General features: G+C 43.9%; 1 protein-coding gene across 1 annotated transcript in view; it reads right to left on the bottom strand.

The window, feature by feature from the left end:
- The window catches only part of Svep1 (sushi, von Willebrand factor type A, EGF and pentraxin domain containing 1), a 177,029-nt gene that overhangs the window by 15,675 nt on the left and 143,461 nt on the right, over positions 1-17,893 (bottom strand). Inside the window, 8 exon segments of the mRNA XM_028857786.2 lie at positions 928-991; positions 7,219-7,374; positions 11,969-12,016; positions 12,018-12,195; positions 14,325-15,651; positions 15,654-16,634; positions 16,637-16,774; positions 16,777-17,107. Coding sequence (XP_028713619.1) covers positions 928-991; positions 7,219-7,374; positions 11,969-12,016; positions 12,018-12,195; positions 14,325-15,651; positions 15,654-16,634; positions 16,637-16,774; positions 16,777-17,107 — 3,223 coding nt within the window.

The following is a 17,893-nucleotide window of genomic DNA, read 5'->3' as shown; positions in this document are numbered from 1 at the left end:
ATGCAAGTTCAGCACATGACATAAACTTGTATAAAATGCCTTTATGTAATGATGCATATATAATGAACATATGAAATGCAAAACATTTTAAAAGTAATATGTAAATAGAGAATGTTAAATGTTTGGGACTATATTATATTTTGACATATGTGATTTAATTCAGCTATTAAATAAAATATATTTGAATTCAAAAGAAACAAACTGGGATAATTTAAAAAAAAAAAAGAAATGTTATTATGGACTGCCCCAAGTCCTAAACAAATGTATTTTTTGTGACTTGAGATGGTACTGAATATTTAAAAATGTTTTCATGATAGTGTTTACCCAAGTTTTTGAGAACAAAAACAGACATTTCTCTTCATTGCATCATAAGCATATAATATTCACTACAGACGTAAGGATCTTGGAGATGTGAAGTTATTTTACTCTTCTACCTCTGAACATATGGCTGAAACATAGGAAAGACGTGGTGGGCACAGATAAACCCACACATCGTCAGGGAAACTTGGCTATTCTCATAAGCTGAGTTCCTGCAACGTTTTGCTCAAGTGTTGGTATCTATTTGCTAATGTTCCAATATAAGTAAAAAATGACGTCATTAGGGGCTGGTTGTTTCATCTACAAGCAACAGTTCTAAGCCTCCCATTTTACACTTATTTTTGGAGAAAACACCACAAAAATGCAAATAACCACATGTTTCTAAACAAACCCTGTGTTGTTGCTGAGCCAGCAACCTTATGCCATATTCCAGTTACTCTCTGACCCTTAATTGGTTGGGGACCTTGAGCAAAAACCATTAAGTGTTCTCTTGTAGTTTACGTGTTTGTTTATTGAGGCACACAATGGAGATATAAAGAAAATGGAGACGCATTGTTATCTTGTGTCCTTGGCACTGTTCCTGGGACCCTTAGGTGCTGTTGAACTCACCTCTGCATATCGCCACCTGTCCACTCCACTGTCCGTTCTCCTGGCAGGCTCGTTCCCTGTTCCCCTATGAAGCAGCAGAGAAGGGTCATGAACAGTTTCTAATTTCATAATAGAAAGACAGGAAAGGACTGCAAAGCCATCTTAGCTGTGGACCTGAGTGACTCAGTGCTGGAATGCTGAATGAATATACTAAATCAATATAGTGTAAAGTTCAGACTCTCAAAAACAATTTCACCAAAATTCCTCCCTGGCAGAATCATGTGATGAAGGCAGACTTAGCTTCCTCTACCATTTTAAGTGACAGCTAATTACAATCCATAGCAAAGGCTCATAAAGAATGGGTTAGAAATGTCAGAGATAAATTTATTTAGTATATTTAAAATATTTTGAATTGCATTTATCTTTCAATACTTGATACATAAAACAAAGCATATGAGATACTGTGTTAGCTTGAGGACTGAAATTTTTAACCATGGGACTTATTTATTGCACCTAAATTTATTAAGGGCCTATGTATTTAACATTTTAAATAATCTGGGTAAAGTCTAAAATTTGCTTCTCTGCCTTCTGAGATACCACTTTCTTGAACAATAATTTGTAATTATCCGAATATATTTTTCCAGTGTCCTATAGCTTTCAGGGCTATGTAGGTTGCTTGCCTCCTGTGGTATCTAAGGGACTATTCTTTGATTCCTGAATATAACTTCTGTAGATCTTTGCGTTCTGTTTTTCAGTTATCTTTTACCAGAACCATCTGTATTCCCAATTTGTTTTATGTCACTAATCAACTATGAAGTAATAACTAATTAAAGGTTTATAACATTATGTATTAAAAAGACCAGGTTTTATGCTTCTTTCGCTGTCTGTTTCTGTCTCTCTCTCATGTGTGGTGTATATGGTGCACAAATGGCAGTCTATCTATCTATCTATCTATCTATCTATCTATCTATCTATCTATCTATCTATCTATCTTTCTATCTTTCTATCTATCATCCACCCACCTACCTATCTGTGGACCTTGGTCCTTAGAGACAGAGTTCTCATTAAACCTGGAGTTTGGCTAGCATGGAGCAAGCTCCAGGGATCCTTTAGTCTCCACTCTCCACATCACTGGGGTCACAGGCATGCACACACCTGCTTTTTAATGACAGGATTGGTTTTCCAAACTCAGGTCCTCTTGGTTGTGCCGTGAGCATTCTTATCTGAATTATCTCTCCTGCTCCCTAGTAAGTCTTCAGGAGCTTCCCTCTGAGTGTGGACTTTTCAGCACATAGATTTCATCACCTATTTGCTTTCTAATTTTATTTATGCTTATATGTGTTCCAGCGTATGCCACATGTATATGGATGCTAATGGCGGCCAGAATAGAGGAATAGCTCACCTGGAGCTGGAGTTATTGGTAGCTGGGAGCTGTCAACTGAACTTGGGTCCTCTAAAGGAGCAACTGAACAATCTCCCCAGCCCCCTGCCATGTTTTTTAGCTGTGTTCTGAATCAGCAACAGCTAGGAAGCTGCTAATCCTTTACCCTTGTTTTTAATCCCAATTGACTGATATCCTTAGTGTCCTCTTTGGAGGTACTGTTTTTTTTTCTTGAGCCATGAGTTTAATTATTGATAAATCTTCACTTGAAAAGATCTTATTGGCTTTAATGAGATAGCCCTGTCCTGACTTTCCAAAACAAAACAAAACAAAACAAAACAAAAACTCCTAGTTCCTTAAGTTTTACTGTTTTTTTTTTGTTTTTTGTTTTTTGGGTTATTTTTTTTTTTTTCAAGACAGGGTTTCTCTGTGTAGTTTTGGTTTTGGTGCCTGTCCTGGATCTCACTCTGTAGACTAGGCTGGCCTCGAACTCACAGAGACCCGCCTAGCTCTGCCTCCCAAGTGCTGGGATTAAAGGCGTGAGCCACCACTGCCCAGCTTTTTAAAAACACAGTTTTATTATCTTCTTCTTAATAAAATAGTAACACTTTTGTAGAAATTATTCATTGTAGAAAGTTAAAAACATATAAAAAATAAAGCTTCCACAATTATTCATCCAAAGACAAATTTTAACCCTTGTGTGCTATGGCTATTGCTCTGTATAAATAAAATGCTGATTGGCCAGCAGCCAGGCAGGAAGTATAGGCGGGGCAAGCAGAGAAGAGAATTCTGGGAAGTGGAAGGCTGAGGTAGACAGACGCTGCCATGAGAAGATGTTAAGATACCAGTAAGCCACGAGCCACATGGCAACTTATAGATTAATAGAAATGGGTTAATTTAAGATATAAGAATAGCTAGCTAGAAGCCTGCCACAGCCTTACAGTTTGTAAGCAGTATAAGTCTCTGTGTGTTTACTTGGTTGGGTCTGAGTGGCTGTGGGACTGGCGGTGGGAGATTTGTCCTGACCGTGGGCCAGGCAGAGCTGGAGAAAACTCCAGCTACACTTGTGCTTTTTCTGTAGACAGAAAAATACTCTCCTAAATTATATGTTACTTTTTTTACTAGTTTAAAAGAACCAGACAGCTGCCTACCAACTTAACTTACTAACCAGGTACTCACAGAGCACACTGTAGTCAAGTGGCTAGGTCAACAGTTTTGCATTTTCCCAGTGTCCTTAACTTGTTCTCTTCCTGTAATGATTTGAATGATAAATATTCTGTTTGACCATGTCAATTTTTATTCTAATATAAATTCAAACGAATTATCAGTAACAATTAACCTCCTCTTTAGTAACTGGCAATATTTATGCATTTCTGTCCTTCTCCTTTCTCTTTCCCTTCACCTGCCTGTCATCTTCTCAAGTGGGAGCTTTGCTTATTTTGAGTTATCCTTTAGTTGACTTTAGATATATTTTTCCTGCATTTTTTTTTTCAGGCATGGTACTTTTTTTTTTTTTTTTTGAGATTCAAATAGCTCATAAAAAGGTATTCACCCCACACACTAATGGGGGCATATTTACATGGTAGAAGACTGTAACATCATTGATATCTGGTATCTCGCTTGCTTTGCTTGGTTTTGGTAGCAGTTCAAACACTGGGAGTGGATGATGGTGATTACCCTGCACAGACTCGGGATAACCCCTTGAGGATGGTGTGGTCATTTGCCTGCAGCCATCACAGCTATGTAAGCAAAGAGGCTCACTGCACTGTATGTATCAACAGGCTGAGGGTGAGCAGTTCAGTTCCTCAGTGTCCTTCGCATCCTTTGGTAGAGCACTCTGTCACAGAAGTCTTCTGTGACTAAGACCTGACCTGGAGCCACTTTCCCATCCACCAGCTTTTGGTGCCGGAGGCTAGTTAAAAATGCAAAACCACCGGGCGTTGGTGGCGCACGCCTTTAATCCCAGCACTCGGGAGGCAGAGCCAGGCGGATCTCTGTGAGTTCGAGGCCAGCCTGGGCTACCAAGTGAGCTCCAGGAAAGGCGCAAAGCTACACAGAGAAACCCTGTCTCGAAAAACCAAAAAAAAAAAAAAAAAAAATGCAAAACCTTTGACCTTGTTTGTTTTCTAGTGCTGTGATAAACACTGTAACCAAAGGTAACTTGTAAGGGAAGGGCTATTTCCACATACAGCTTACAGTTCATGATGAGAAGTCCGGCAGGAATTCAAGGCAGGAACCTAAAGGCAGGAACTGATACAGAGACCATGGATGAATGCCACTTACTGGCTTGCTCCCATGACTTGTCTAGTCTGCCTTCTTAGATATCCCAGGACCACTCGCCCACGGGTGGCACCACCCATAGTGGGCTGGGGCTCTTCTACATCTATCATTAGTCAGGAACATGCCAGACATGTCTATAGGCTAAGCTGATGGAGGCATTTTCTCAACTGGAGTTCCGTCTTTCCAGATGACCCCATCTTGTGTCAGGTTGACCAAAAAACAAACAAACAAACAAAAAACAAAACAAAATAGAACAACAACAACAAAAAAACCCTAACCAGCATGCCCCTACAGAACACCATGACTACAGTAAATAATAATATGTCATATATTTTTAAAAATTACGCCTTCCTAAATCTCTAGATTCCTCTCTATTTCCCCTGCTCTTCCTGTCCGTTTATCTGTTTCAGATCTAGGAAACTTGTCATCTGTTCTGCTGACATTCCCAGACACATTTTTGCTGGTGGTTTTACAACATGTCACTGATACTATTTATCAGACTAAGAGGCTTGATAAAATCAAGTTCTTTTTTTTTTTTTTCCTGGAAGGGAGCAAGTCATTCCCACATATGAGCTGTTCCCATCCAGAGACTCTAAATGCCTACTATCTCTATTTTGTGGGTGTGCCCTCAGCAAGCACAGCTGATCCTAAATGCCTACTGTCTCTATTTTGTGGGTGTGCCGTCGGCAGGCACAGCTCATCAATGCCTAAATGCAGCAGTTCATAGGGACTGCAAATTCTGCTCTCTCATTCACTAACTGGGGTGTCTTAGGAAGATGAGTGTCCCTTGACTTAGCATTCGGTTATCTGTACATGCTGTCTGCTTTAAGGAGCCAATCCTTCCTCTTAAGTTATGTGTTCTCAGCAGGAGTGTGCAGGGCAGCATCTGCGAAGAGCTCCAACTCACAGCTTTTTGGGATCATTATGAGTCTCCTATGTGTTCACTCTGTTTGACACATGTCACTCTGTCGGGATGATCGTCTGTATTGCTGCTCTGAGGGCTTTTGAAACTTCCTCTAGTTGGCACCATGCCTCCTTTAAGGAGTTACTTATTTTTATTGTATGTGTGTGGATGTTTTGCCTGCCTATATGTCTGAGCACCGCGTGTGTGCATTGCCCAGAGACCAGGAGAGGGAATTGGATCCCCTGGGGCTGGAGCTATAGAGAGCTGCGAGCCACCGTGTGGGTGCTGGGAATTGCACCCAGGTCCTCTGGAAGAGCAGCTGGTGCTTTTGACCGCTGAGCCATCTCTCCAGCCCCTCCTGGTTCCCATTATCTCAGGTGATGAGGCCTTCCAGGCAATCTTTTTCATCTCTCACTATAGACTGGTATTTGTTTTTTTTCCCAAGTAGCTGGGCATAAATCTTTTGAAAAGAGTCCCGGGTGATTTTACTGGTTGCTTGGAATGAGAACAGTTACTAATAAACTTTCAGCTTTATAGTTGACAGCAGGCCGTTGCCCCCAACATTTTAAGTTAAACTATCAGTTTCTACAAATTTCATATATTTTGTTTCCAAAAGTGTATATATGTTTTCTTAAGATATTTCAAGATCAATAATCTCATGTAAGGAATGCCGCAGTTTCAAAAACAGGAGAATTCTCCAGCAATCCATTGTTAGGTTTTCATCATTCTTTTCATGTTTATTTTAACCTTTGAGGAAATACACTAAGAACCACAGAAGTCTGGTCCCAGTTTTTCTGGCCCTGTCTAATGAAAACTGTTTGATTTCACAGTCCAAAAAAAAAAAAAAAAAAAAAAAAAAAAAAGGGTCGTGCCACACACATTTAACAGCTGACTGGTAATGAATACTTCAGGTAGACCTGTCCTTCCACACCACTGCAAACACTAAGAGATTCCTGAAAAGCCAGATGACAATCTCTTGTGACTTACAGCAGCTCTCCTAGACAGAGTTGATGGTGAGATAATAATCAGAGCAATTCACCTCAGAGCTCCCATTAAAGTTCACAGGGAGAGGCAGGTGCTGCCGATGGGACTAGGACACTGCAGTCCGGAGTCAGCTTAAGGATAAGGTTGGCGTTTGCTGGGGCAAGTTCTGAGAAGTTTCAGGCCAGACATATCACAGGGAAGCTGGCACCTCAGTATCTGACGCTCACTGTTGGGGAAGTACCTCCTTGTGATGGCTGTCCTGTAGTGACGTATAGTGGGGCCAGTTGGGAACTGCCTGACTTGGGTGTTGGGAGCCTAAGCCATGTTCTCTGCAAGAGCAGCCAGTGCTCTTAACGGATGAGCCATCTCTCCAGCTCCAATTTGTTTTTTGAGCTAGGGATTGAATGAGGCCCCTGGATGTGCTAGATAAACACTCCTCCCCTGAGCCACACCCGCCCTTTCTTTTATGTCTGCTTTGTGACAGCCTTGACAGATGTCTAGGCAGGCCTTGAACTTGTCACCCTCCTGGCTCTGCCTCGGAGTAGCTGAGATCACAGGTAAGAGTCACCATGCCTGGCTTTTGTGTGCTTAAAAATTCTAAGTCATCTTAACTAGTTTTCCAAAAGGTGTTAAGGGAATAAAGTAACAAAATATAATAAGGTGTTTTAGGAGCAGTGTTGGTAAAATTAATTTGTTCAAGTATTAAAAAGAATCCTCAGCATATCAGAATATCACATTTTTGTTAAATAATGTGTTACCTTACCTCTAACTCATAGCCAGAATCACACTGATAAACAATGGTGCTTCCAAAGCTGTACATATTGCCAACCAAAAATCCGTGCTCTGGACTTTCAGGGTGCCCACAAAAAACTGGGATGCAGGATTCATCAGAAAATGGCGGCTCCCATGTACCATCGGGCTAAAGGACAGACCACAAATTGTAAGTCATAGTTAGGAATTTATACGTGAGTGTGCTACTTATATGGCAGACTCAAAGTGAGACTCAAAAGGACCCAAGGTTTCCCCCTAATTGTGTTGCTTGATATCTATCTGTAGTTATTTAAAACACATCAACCATTAGAAGGTTTTTTATAGTCAGCGCTGAACATTTGTTGACATCCTCGACACCCACAAAACAAGCACTTTCTTCCAAATAGACCCATGCCCTATGGAAGTCTCCACTAGAACCCACTAACTAGAGTGTGGGCTAGTCTACAGGACTTAGGGAGGGTCGGTTCAAATACTCCACCATTCATCCCAGTACACCCTTGTACTTCATGTGACTTCCATGTCCCGATTTCAAGTTTCTGAGAAATAGCAGCACCAGGCGATGAGCTCAAAGTTTGAAGCACGGGTTTTGTGTTCTCTATATTAACATGAATTTTCTAAAAAAAATTTAACGCATTTATTTGTTTTTAGTGTAATTGTGTATGTGTGTGTGTGTGTGTGTGTGTGTGTGTGTGTGTGTGTGTGTGTGTATTTGGTGTCATCTACTGCTCCTACTCATAACATTTTCTCCCAGGCAGGCCATGGAAGCCCAGATCTTTCCCTGCCTGTCTTAGAGTGGTCCAAGAACACATTCTCTGGCACACCTTATTTGGAAGTAGATTGTCAGGTGCCCAGTTTCAGAAGGGGTCCTGGACTGAACCTAGCAGGAAGGAGAGTTACCTGGAAAGGCCAAGGACACTGTGGCCAAGCTTTGCTTGGTTTCTTCACTGGGCCTATCAGAGTTAGAACATACCCCACTGTCAATCACATTTCTACACAGTCAGCTTTACTGACTGTGACTGTGTGATGAAGTCTCTATTAAATCTCCAAAGAATAGAGGTCAGAGACTTTCTAGACACCTGAGCACAGGGAAGCTTGTGTAATAGTAAATAACACTCATTCACACTCCAGGAGGTGGCACACCTAAATTCTGCAAGAACCAGACAGAAGCTGCCACCTGCCTGACTTCTCCACACCTTGCCCTATGTGTCTCTTCATCTATTGTTCCTAAGGAGGCTCTTTCTAATGACCTCTTTTCTGAGTTCAATGAGACACTATAGCAAATCCCTGCACCCTGAGAAACAGGTAGAGGGAACCCTGACTAGTCATCATTAGGTCAGAGGAGATTCCAGAGGCTCAGACTTGCTCCTGGTGACTGAGGTGGGCAGCCTTAGGTACTGAGTCCTTAACATGTGGGGCACAGCACAACCTCCAGGTATACAGTGTCAGAGTTGACCAGGGGCACGTAGCTAGCATCTGCAGCAGAACTGAGTGCTTGGTGTGTGTGTGTGTGTGTGTGTGTGTGTGTGTGTGTGTGTGTGTGTGGACAGCCCTATGTAACTGACATTAGAAGGGTGTTGTTGATAATAGTTTTAAACAGTGTTTGAGGCAAAACTCTTTAACATACATATAAACAGAAGTGATTTTATAAAAGTAAACATGTAAATATGCCCACATTAAAACCAATCATTCTCCAAATGTATGGCAGTTGCACCCAGCTTTTCAGTATTTTAACTGATGCTTCAACAAACGGAAGTTTTGCATGAATATTTCTGAAGATTGGTGGAAAATTTTGAATCTTTTAGGCTGGCATACAAAACAGTGGGTTTCATCATGGCCTCCTCACACATGTGTTACACTTTGTTTATTTGTCCTCCCCCACAACCCTCCCTCACAACCCTCCCCTCACATCCTCCCACAACTCTCCCCCACATCCCCCACCCCCACATCCTCCCACAACCCCCCACAACCCTCCCCCACAACCCCCCACAACCCTCCCCACATCCCCCCACAACCCTCCCCCACAACCCTCCCCCACATCCCTCACAAGCCCCCCACAACCCTCCGCCACATCCCCCCACAACCCCCACAACCCTCCCCCACAACCCTCCCTCACATCCCCCCACAATCCTTCCCCACAACCCTCCCCCACAACCCCTCCCCCACACCCCCCCCCACACTCCCAACCTCCCACAACCCCTCCCCCACAACCCTCCCCCACAACCCTCCCCCACCGTGCTTCCCTCTCCTTGCCCTGTCTCAAGTTGGTCTCTCCTCTTTCCCCAGTCAGTTCTCTCTGTTCTTGGATTAAAAAAATTAAAACTACATTCTGCTGTGTGCTTTTGAAATATCTGTTATTTGGTTTTGATTATTTCAGTTTTCTCCATGATAGTTACTTTAATTGTCAGAATGATTTATTAGTTATTACTTCTTGATTTCTTCACCAAGGTCTACCTTTTAGCTCTTTTTTTTTTTTTTTTTTTTTTTTTTTTTGTATTTCATGTTTTTTTTTTTTTTTTCTCCCCTAAATTTACACCAATACCACACTAACGGAAAATTTATAATTTTAATGTGTCTTAATTTCTGGGTGGGTGAGGCTTTCTTCAGTATTCATTTTTTGTTTTGTTTTGTTTTTGTTTTTGTTTTTGTTTTTCAAGATGGGATTTCTCTGTGTAGGCCTGGCTGTCCTAGAACTCACTCTGTAGCCCAGGCTGGCCTTGAATTCACAGAGATCCTCCTGCCTCTGTCTCCTAGTGCTAGGTGTGCACCACCACTGCCTGGCTTCAGTATTTATTTTTTAAAAACTATTTATCTTATCAACTCATTCTATGACATGCAGAATAATTTTGTTACATTATGGTAGCACACGCCTTTAATCCCAGCACTTGGGAGGCAGAGGCAGGCGGATCTCTGTGTGTTCGAGGCTAGCCTGGTCTACAAAACGAGTTCCAGGAAAGGCACAAAGCTATACAGAGAAACCCTGTCTCGGGAAAAAAAAAAATTCTAGGCGCTGAACACCATTCTATACAACTTCTGCATCTGAATACTTAGAAAGACTCAATTTACCTTTCAGAGCAAAAATTAAAGCAGAACCCCGCTGGGAAAAAGGGCAGAAATCACATTTTGGGTGGAGAAAGTATGAAGATTACCAAAAATAAACTACTGATTCAGAGAAAGAGAACTTAGTCACCAGTGTCCCAGGACCCCAGAGAGCACATGTAGAACTACCTAGTGCTCCATAACCCAATGCAGAGAACATCAAAACTCTGCATCATGGTAAAACCCTATGTGTTCAAGAAGCTCAAAGTCTTGGGAGAAATTTCCCCTTATGACCTTTGGCTCTGAATAAAAAGGGGCATATTTTGAGAGCCTGGCACCTTGGACGCCTATTGCACCTGCTCGGTGAGATGGTTCTGCTTGTAGGTTTGGCGGTAACCAATCATGGGGATGCATGGTTTATAAATGGATAATCAGAAGAGGAATAAACAAGTTCTTGAGTCCCCACTATGCATCAGGCATCTTCCGGACACTTCGACACATTAAATAACTGAATCCTTCCAATGAGCACAGGCTGACCAATAACCAAGGTGAAGGATGACGTGTCGAGAAACCTCCAAATGTGAGCGATGGCATTCAAAGCCACATGCAGAGGGAAAGGGCATGCCTGTGCTATGCTGTAGTCTCCTCTCCCAGTCCTCAGCCTGACTCCAGCAAGTGAAGGGAGGCTTGGGGACTCATCTTACAGTCTTGATGTGGAAGTTAGGAGAAGGGGCTCTGTAGGAAGGCCCGCTATCTGTGTGGCAGTTCATATCTTGAACAAGGTGTCACAGTTAGCAAACTATTAACGATGCACAGAAAACTCTTCAGGCTAAACTAACCATACATTTTATGCCCAAGAGTGTCTGTGTGCACACACCAGCTGGGGACTTTTGAAAGGTCAAAGTTGGCAGAAGTTAGGCATTTCCTCCCGTCAATGCTGTGGTTTTTCACAACAGCTCTCTAAGATATACGTTATTTCACACACTTGTTTTCAAATAAGGAAACCTGAAGTATAGGCTCCCCCTCCCTCATCTTGTAGCCCAGGCTGTCCTCAAACTCCCTGTGTGACATCTGTTCCTCATGTCTACCTCTCTAAGTGCTGCATTACTGGTGTGCAGCACCGTAATCAGTTTTATGCGGCGTGAAGATAAAAAAACCCCGGGGCCTCAGGCATACTGGGCAAGCAGTCTGTCAATGCAGCCAGTATTCAGGCCTTCTACTGAGACCGTCACAGATGTCTGGTTGCTTTGCTGTGAAGATCTCATTAGAGATGTGGTTTGTTTTGTTTTGTTTTGTTGTTGTTGCTTTAAACTTTTCCCCCAACATTGGCTTTTTCTTAGTTTAAAACTGGGACTATTAGGAGGAAATACATGTTCCATTTCTTTTTTCCTCTTTGTTAAAAAAATTTATTTTATACGTGTGAGTATTTTGCCTGCACGTTTCTCTGTGGTCGCAGACAGTTGTAAGCTACCACGTGAGTGTTGGGAATGAAATACAGGTCCTCTGGAGGAGCAGCTAGTGCTCTTAACCACTGAACCATCTCCCCAGATCCACATTCTGTTTCTAAGAAAGTTCTCAACTCTCTGGATGCTAATGAAACTTGAGGCATTTGCCTTTCCTTCTTGGCCAGCATGGTGTGCATTTTGTTCATAGTCACAAAGGCCACAGTTAGACTTTCATGTTCCCATTCAGAGGCAGTATCTCACCTGGCAGGTTGACAAGTCCACTCCTTCATAGGTAAACCCTTCTGCGCAAGGACACAGAAACTTGTTTATTCACCCGGAAGTCATCTCCGTGAACACGCATGCGTGTTGTGTTTGACGGTACAGGACACATTTTAGGAATGCAGGAGATTCTTTCAGGGACCCAATGACCATCTTGCTCACAGGTGAATGTATCCGTATCTGTATCTATCACATACCCGTCTAGACACCTGCAACGCAGATGAGAAAATGAATGCCTGCAAGAAAGTAGCATGCTGTGCCCTGACCTATGCTCAGATTGAAGGAGCTGCCACAAGGCTCAGGAGACATTTTATGAGAACCCTCAAAACTGGCTCAAAGGTCAGATGGATAACATCACAGAAACATTAACAGAACAACATCCAGATAAATTCTTAGTAATCCACATTCAAGATTAGCCAAGACTAAAGCAGTCTTAGATGTGGCTGAAGTTAGTTTCTTTTATTTATCCATTAATTCTAAAACAGCCACTAGTTCAAATTATAGAGAAGTCCAATTACTATTAATACTTAGACACTGGCAAGAATAGTGCTTCTGGTTTATCGACTGTGCAACAAGCACCCTCTGCTTGATAGTACTTATACAAAGTACTGCTTCTAAGCTTGTTCATTAAGCATTGTTGTAGCTATAGTATAGTTCAAACTCAAGTCTAATTGGCTCTAAAAGCCCTCTGTGACTTAAAAATGTGCATACTCATGCAGCAAATGGTTCTGTGCAATGATTAATTTCTGGTGACCCTCTGTGTGCTTTGCAAATATCAACTCATGCTGGGTGGTGGTGGCCCATGCCTTTAATCCCAGCACTCAGGAGGCAGAGCCAGGCAGATCTTAGTGAGTCTGAGGTCAGCCTGGTCTACAGAGCCAGTCCAAGACAGGCTCCAAAGCTACACAGAGAAATCTTGTCTCTGAAAACAAAACAAAACAAAACAAAACCAAAACTGTAGTGGGTAGCCATTCACCTCCAACGATCCAACGATCAGGGTCCCAGCCCAGAGGGAATGCACAGAGAGAGCACTGGCCCATCCAGCTCTCGGGTCTCCAGGCGCCTCCCCTGGCTCCACCTCCTAGGCATGACAGTTGCCAGAGTCTCAATGGGGCTTGGAACTTCCAGATCCAAGCTGGAATGGTTATCCACTACACAAAACTAAATATCAACTCATCAAATTCTCTTGTCACCTCATTAGCAGGTACCATTAGGACCTTCTTTGCCATTTGGCATTGATGAGGTTGGAGCCAGAGAGATTAGATACCTTCCTTGAAGCCACATAATTCTGCATGGTTATGGTAAAACTGGGATGTGGTAAAACTGTATACTCCAGAAAAGTATTCTGGAATCCGTGCTCCTACCATTACTTTTAAATCAAACCTTCTAATCATTGGACAACATCTTGTAAATTCCGAATATTACCAGGTTAGGTAATTACAGAAGTCTTATACAATTGGAACAACCTGGTTAGCAGAAACTAAGTAAAGATCTGTTACTCAGTGTCATTGGCACACTCCAAGGAAAAAGCCCCAGGAGAATCCTGATGAGCAGGTGACACTGTGAGTCGCAAAATGCCTGATGCATCAACATCCACATGGAGGTTTGAAATGTAAGTCCAAGTCCAGGAGTGGCCATTTGCCCTTCTGTTTTGTGCACAGGCCTCTGCTACTGTTCAGCTTCCTCACATGCCATCCTTCCACAGACCCCAGATTTTACTACAGTTAGGGAACAGGAAGGCAGGCTAAAATGTTCACAGCAGATCACTCCAGAAGAGGGGCTAAGTTGTGGATCACAGCTGAGGTGTAAATACCTGGAAGACCTAGTTCACCAGGAACAGAAACAAAGCCTTGAGACAGTTGAGATGATTTGAATGTGATGGTTACTTATTCAAATAAATTTTCTAATTCCCAAATTCATTCCAAATTTTTACACCTTCTATTTTAATATTTAGTTTAATAATACTCCTCAGACAGAGGAGTTTCCATTATTTGAGCACTGTGTACTTAGTTTGAGTAGCACAGGCTGGCTAGCCTCTTTATTCATATTGCTCAGTGATTCAAAAATGATTGAAACCAGTTAGAGGACCTTGTGGCTTCATGAGCGCCATGAGGATTATGTTAGAAACCATAGTATGAAAAGGGCATACATTTATTTTCATAGTAAATGGAGTTCTACATAATCCTGAGTAAATAAAGTCAAATGCCAGAAGTTTAGCTTTTGGAGGGAAGCCCAGAGGTAGTGGTTCTCTTACGAATTAGCTACATTTTGACCTCTCACTTCTTTTTATAGTCTTGCCTACACTCCTTGCGGACTCTGTAGCCATCCATGGTCTCACCTGAGTTTCACTCTGCTTTCATAGGTATATGCCTCTCCCGTGGCCACTGCATTGGCAACAGGCGGTGGGGGTCCACAGGACAGGGGCTCACAGGCTGGGTATGGCTGGCTCCACGTCCCCTTCTCTGTACAAACCAGATCTGAACTACCTTGCAAGATGTAGCCAGGTCTGCAGCTATAAGTCACCACATTGTCCTCCAGTGGGCTACTCTCGCTGACAACCGCATTGGGTATGGTTGGGAGAGAACCACAGTCAGCATGCTCACAGAGTGGGAAGCCGGACCACTGGCCACTGGCATCACAGGTGATTTCAGAAAGCCCGCGGAGCTTGAAGCCTTTGAAGCACTCAATCTGGACTGTCTTCCCACAGCCCAAGTCAGTTGCATTGACGGTTCCGTGTTGAATGCTGGGTCTGGAACACCTGCAAGGCAGGCAGGAAGGCGGGCTGCCACTCCAGGAACCATTGGGGAGGCATCTTCTTGAAGGGTTTCCATGGAGCTGGTAACCAGGAAAACACTGATACTGTATGTGGCCCCCGTGATAAAAGGAAAAGCCATTAGGTAAGCCCTGGGGAAGATTGTCAGGAGGACCACAGGTAGCTGGTTTACAGACGGGAACCTCAGCATCCCAAGTCCCATCTGACTGGCAGGTGAGCTTAGGAGCCCCATGTAACACATAGCCCTCTAGACAGTGGAATGCTACTTCCTTCCTGAACCCATAGTCCACACCATCTGTCACCCCATTTGCCACCGGCGGTGGGGCAGTGCATCTGACAGGCTCGCAGCTGGGAATGGTGCCACTCCAACTTCCATTGCTAAGACAGACACGGCTCCTGGCCCCTTCAAGGATGAACCCTTCCCTGCAAGAGTATGCGACCTCTTTTTGGAACGTGTATTCTTCTCCCTTCACTTGGCCGTTGTTTGGGGCTGGGGGTGAGCCACAATCTACAGGAATACACGTGGGCTCGTGCCCATCCCAGTCTCCATTTTCCAGGCACGTTCTCTTCTCAGTGCCATTGAGCACATAGCCAGGGTCACACTCATAGTGTAACACCCCCAGGTAGGAGTAGTCACTTCCTTTGATGAGTCCGTTCCTGAGTGGGGTCGGCTTGCTGCACGAAATGGCTTCACAGCGTGGCGCAGCACCGCTCCACTTCTTATTCTGTAGACAAAGTCGCAAGCGGGAGCCTTCTAAGAGGTGCCCGGGCTTGCAGCTGTATTGTGCGGCACTGCCCAGGGTAGTCTGTGTAAAATGCAAAAAGCCGTTTTCGGGAGCAACAGGCAAGTCGCATTCGATTGAGATGCAGGAGGGAGCACTCCCGTTCCAAGTCCGTCTTCCTGGCAGACCAGCACAGGGTTCCCCAGCAGTTCGTAGCCAGGGTCACAGCTGTAGGAAACCATCGTGCCATACAGAAAGTGGGATGCATGCGTAGCAGGGGATGCTTTTGTGTTTTCCAAGGTTTTAGCTGTCGCTTCCAAAGGTTGAGGGTGAGGAGTCAGATACGGGACTTCCATCATGTCGTCTTCTTGATCAAAATATTCCTGGCCATCTTTGACTTTAGTACAGTCTCCGAAGTCTATGTGAGGAGGGAGACCGCAGTCTATGGGTACACATGTTGGGCTGGAGCTTGACCATCCTGACTCCTCACAGGTCTGCATGGCATGACCAACCACCTGAAACCCAGGGAAGCAGCTATAGATAATCATGGCACCATATCTGTAATCCGCACCTTCTACGAAACCATTTTCGATGGGCTGTGGGTCACTACAGTGGATGGCATTGCAAGAGGGGGCATCCATATCCCAGTCACCCGTCTCTAAACAGGTCAGGGCTTTGGGACCTTCAAGCCGGAAGCCTCGGTCACAAAAGTATGTGATGGTTTGTCCATACTGGAAGCTGATGTAAGAGAATTGGCCATTTAAAATCTCTTTGGGCTCTGGGCATTCAACGGGTTTGCACATTGGCTTTCCTCCAAGCCACTGGCCATTTTCCCCACAGAGGGTGGTAGTATTGCCCACTAACTCGAAGCCTGGCTTGCAGGTGTAGAGCGTGGTGCTGAGATAGGCAAGCCCTTGCACATGGATGATGCCATTGAGGATCTCCTCAGGTTGGGGGCATTCTACTGGAACACATTCAGGCAACAGAGAACTCCAGGTGCCGTCAGCCTGGCAGAGGATGGTTGGATCACCTCTTAGGAAAAACCCATCGACACACGAGTACTTGACGGTACTTCCAAAATGAAGAGCACCAGAAGAAGCAGGAAGGCCGAAGGGAATCAAGGGAGGCGAGTGACAAAGGACCATCTTACAGACGGAAAGGAACCATTCCATTGGCCGGATGGCAAACACTTCAGGACAGAAGGGCCTTGCAAGGCATGCCCCTCTTTGCAGGAAATGGTCATCATGCCTACCTCGGAAGTTAATTCCTTTAATACGAGCTGGTTTTCCAAGAGGGAGGCTCTGGGCACTTGGTGGGGACACACTTTGGGCTTGGCTTCTTACTCCATTTGCCAGATTTCTGGCAAGTCCAAGAATGATCACCAACAAGCTCATATCCCTCATTACAGAAAAACTGAACCTTGGACCCCACTTCAAAGCTTTCTCCCTTCAAGAAGCCATTCTGGATGGGAGGGGGTTTCCCACAGTTGAGAGGGGTGCAGGATAGAGGGGTGTCGCTGTGCCACTGGCGATTGGCTTGGCAGACAAACACAGGGCTTCCAGCCGCCTTATAGCCCGGGTTGCACTGGAACCTCGCTTCGCTCTCAAAGGTCCTGCCGGTGGTGTGCTGAGCAACAGAGAGAGAAGAGTCAGTACAGCTCACAGAACAGAAAAGCCTGCAGATGTAATGCATTGCTAGCCGAACAGAACCCAAAGACCCACATTTACAATGAATCCATTAAGACTTCCACAGAGTAAAGATTTGTGCTGTTTGCAACAGGTTTGCCCTAAGTTTTGTAGGAAGGGAAAATGCAGAAGTAAAATGTGGAAGATCCACTGATGTGATTTCCTCTGTAGAAATTATTACAGAACCCCAAAGAGATAAGATCAGGGATCTATACAGATTGATGAGTTGAAGGGCAATACCAACAGTATACACAGAGAAGTTGAAAAGAATTAAAAAAAAATACTTAGATGCTTTAAAAGTTTCGCTTAAAATATTATCTATCTAAAATGGCACTGTGGCCTTTGATTGGAAGACTACACTGTCCTCCCCCTCCTCTTCTCTTTTGGTATATGTGAACGAATGTGTGTGAAGTCCAGTAGTCAGCCTCAGGTGGCATTTCTTAGATGCCATCCACTTGGCTTTTATTCGTTTATTCTTTCAGACAGTCTTTACTGTTCGTCAGGCAGGCCAGGCTGCAAGCCAGTGAGCTCTGAAGACTCCCTTGTCTCTGCTTGGCAATATGGGGTTACAGGTGTGCAGCTCAGGTGCCTGACTTTTCTTACCCGGGGATTTGAGGATCAAGCTCACAGACACCCTCTTGCACAGAATGCACTTTATCTCCTGAGATACCGCTATATTCTTTTTTCTTGCTTCCTGACACAATTACTGGAAAGACACTTTAGTGTG

Source organism: Peromyscus leucopus, chromosome 2, assembly GCF_004664715.2.
Source record: "Peromyscus leucopus breed LL Stock chromosome 2, UCI_PerLeu_2.1, whole genome shotgun sequence".
NCBI classification, from domain to species: domain Eukaryota; kingdom Metazoa; phylum Chordata; class Mammalia; order Rodentia; family Cricetidae; genus Peromyscus; species Peromyscus leucopus.
The sequence above is the reverse complement of the archived record's forward strand: the minus strand, read 5'-3'. Positions and strand labels throughout refer to the sequence as shown.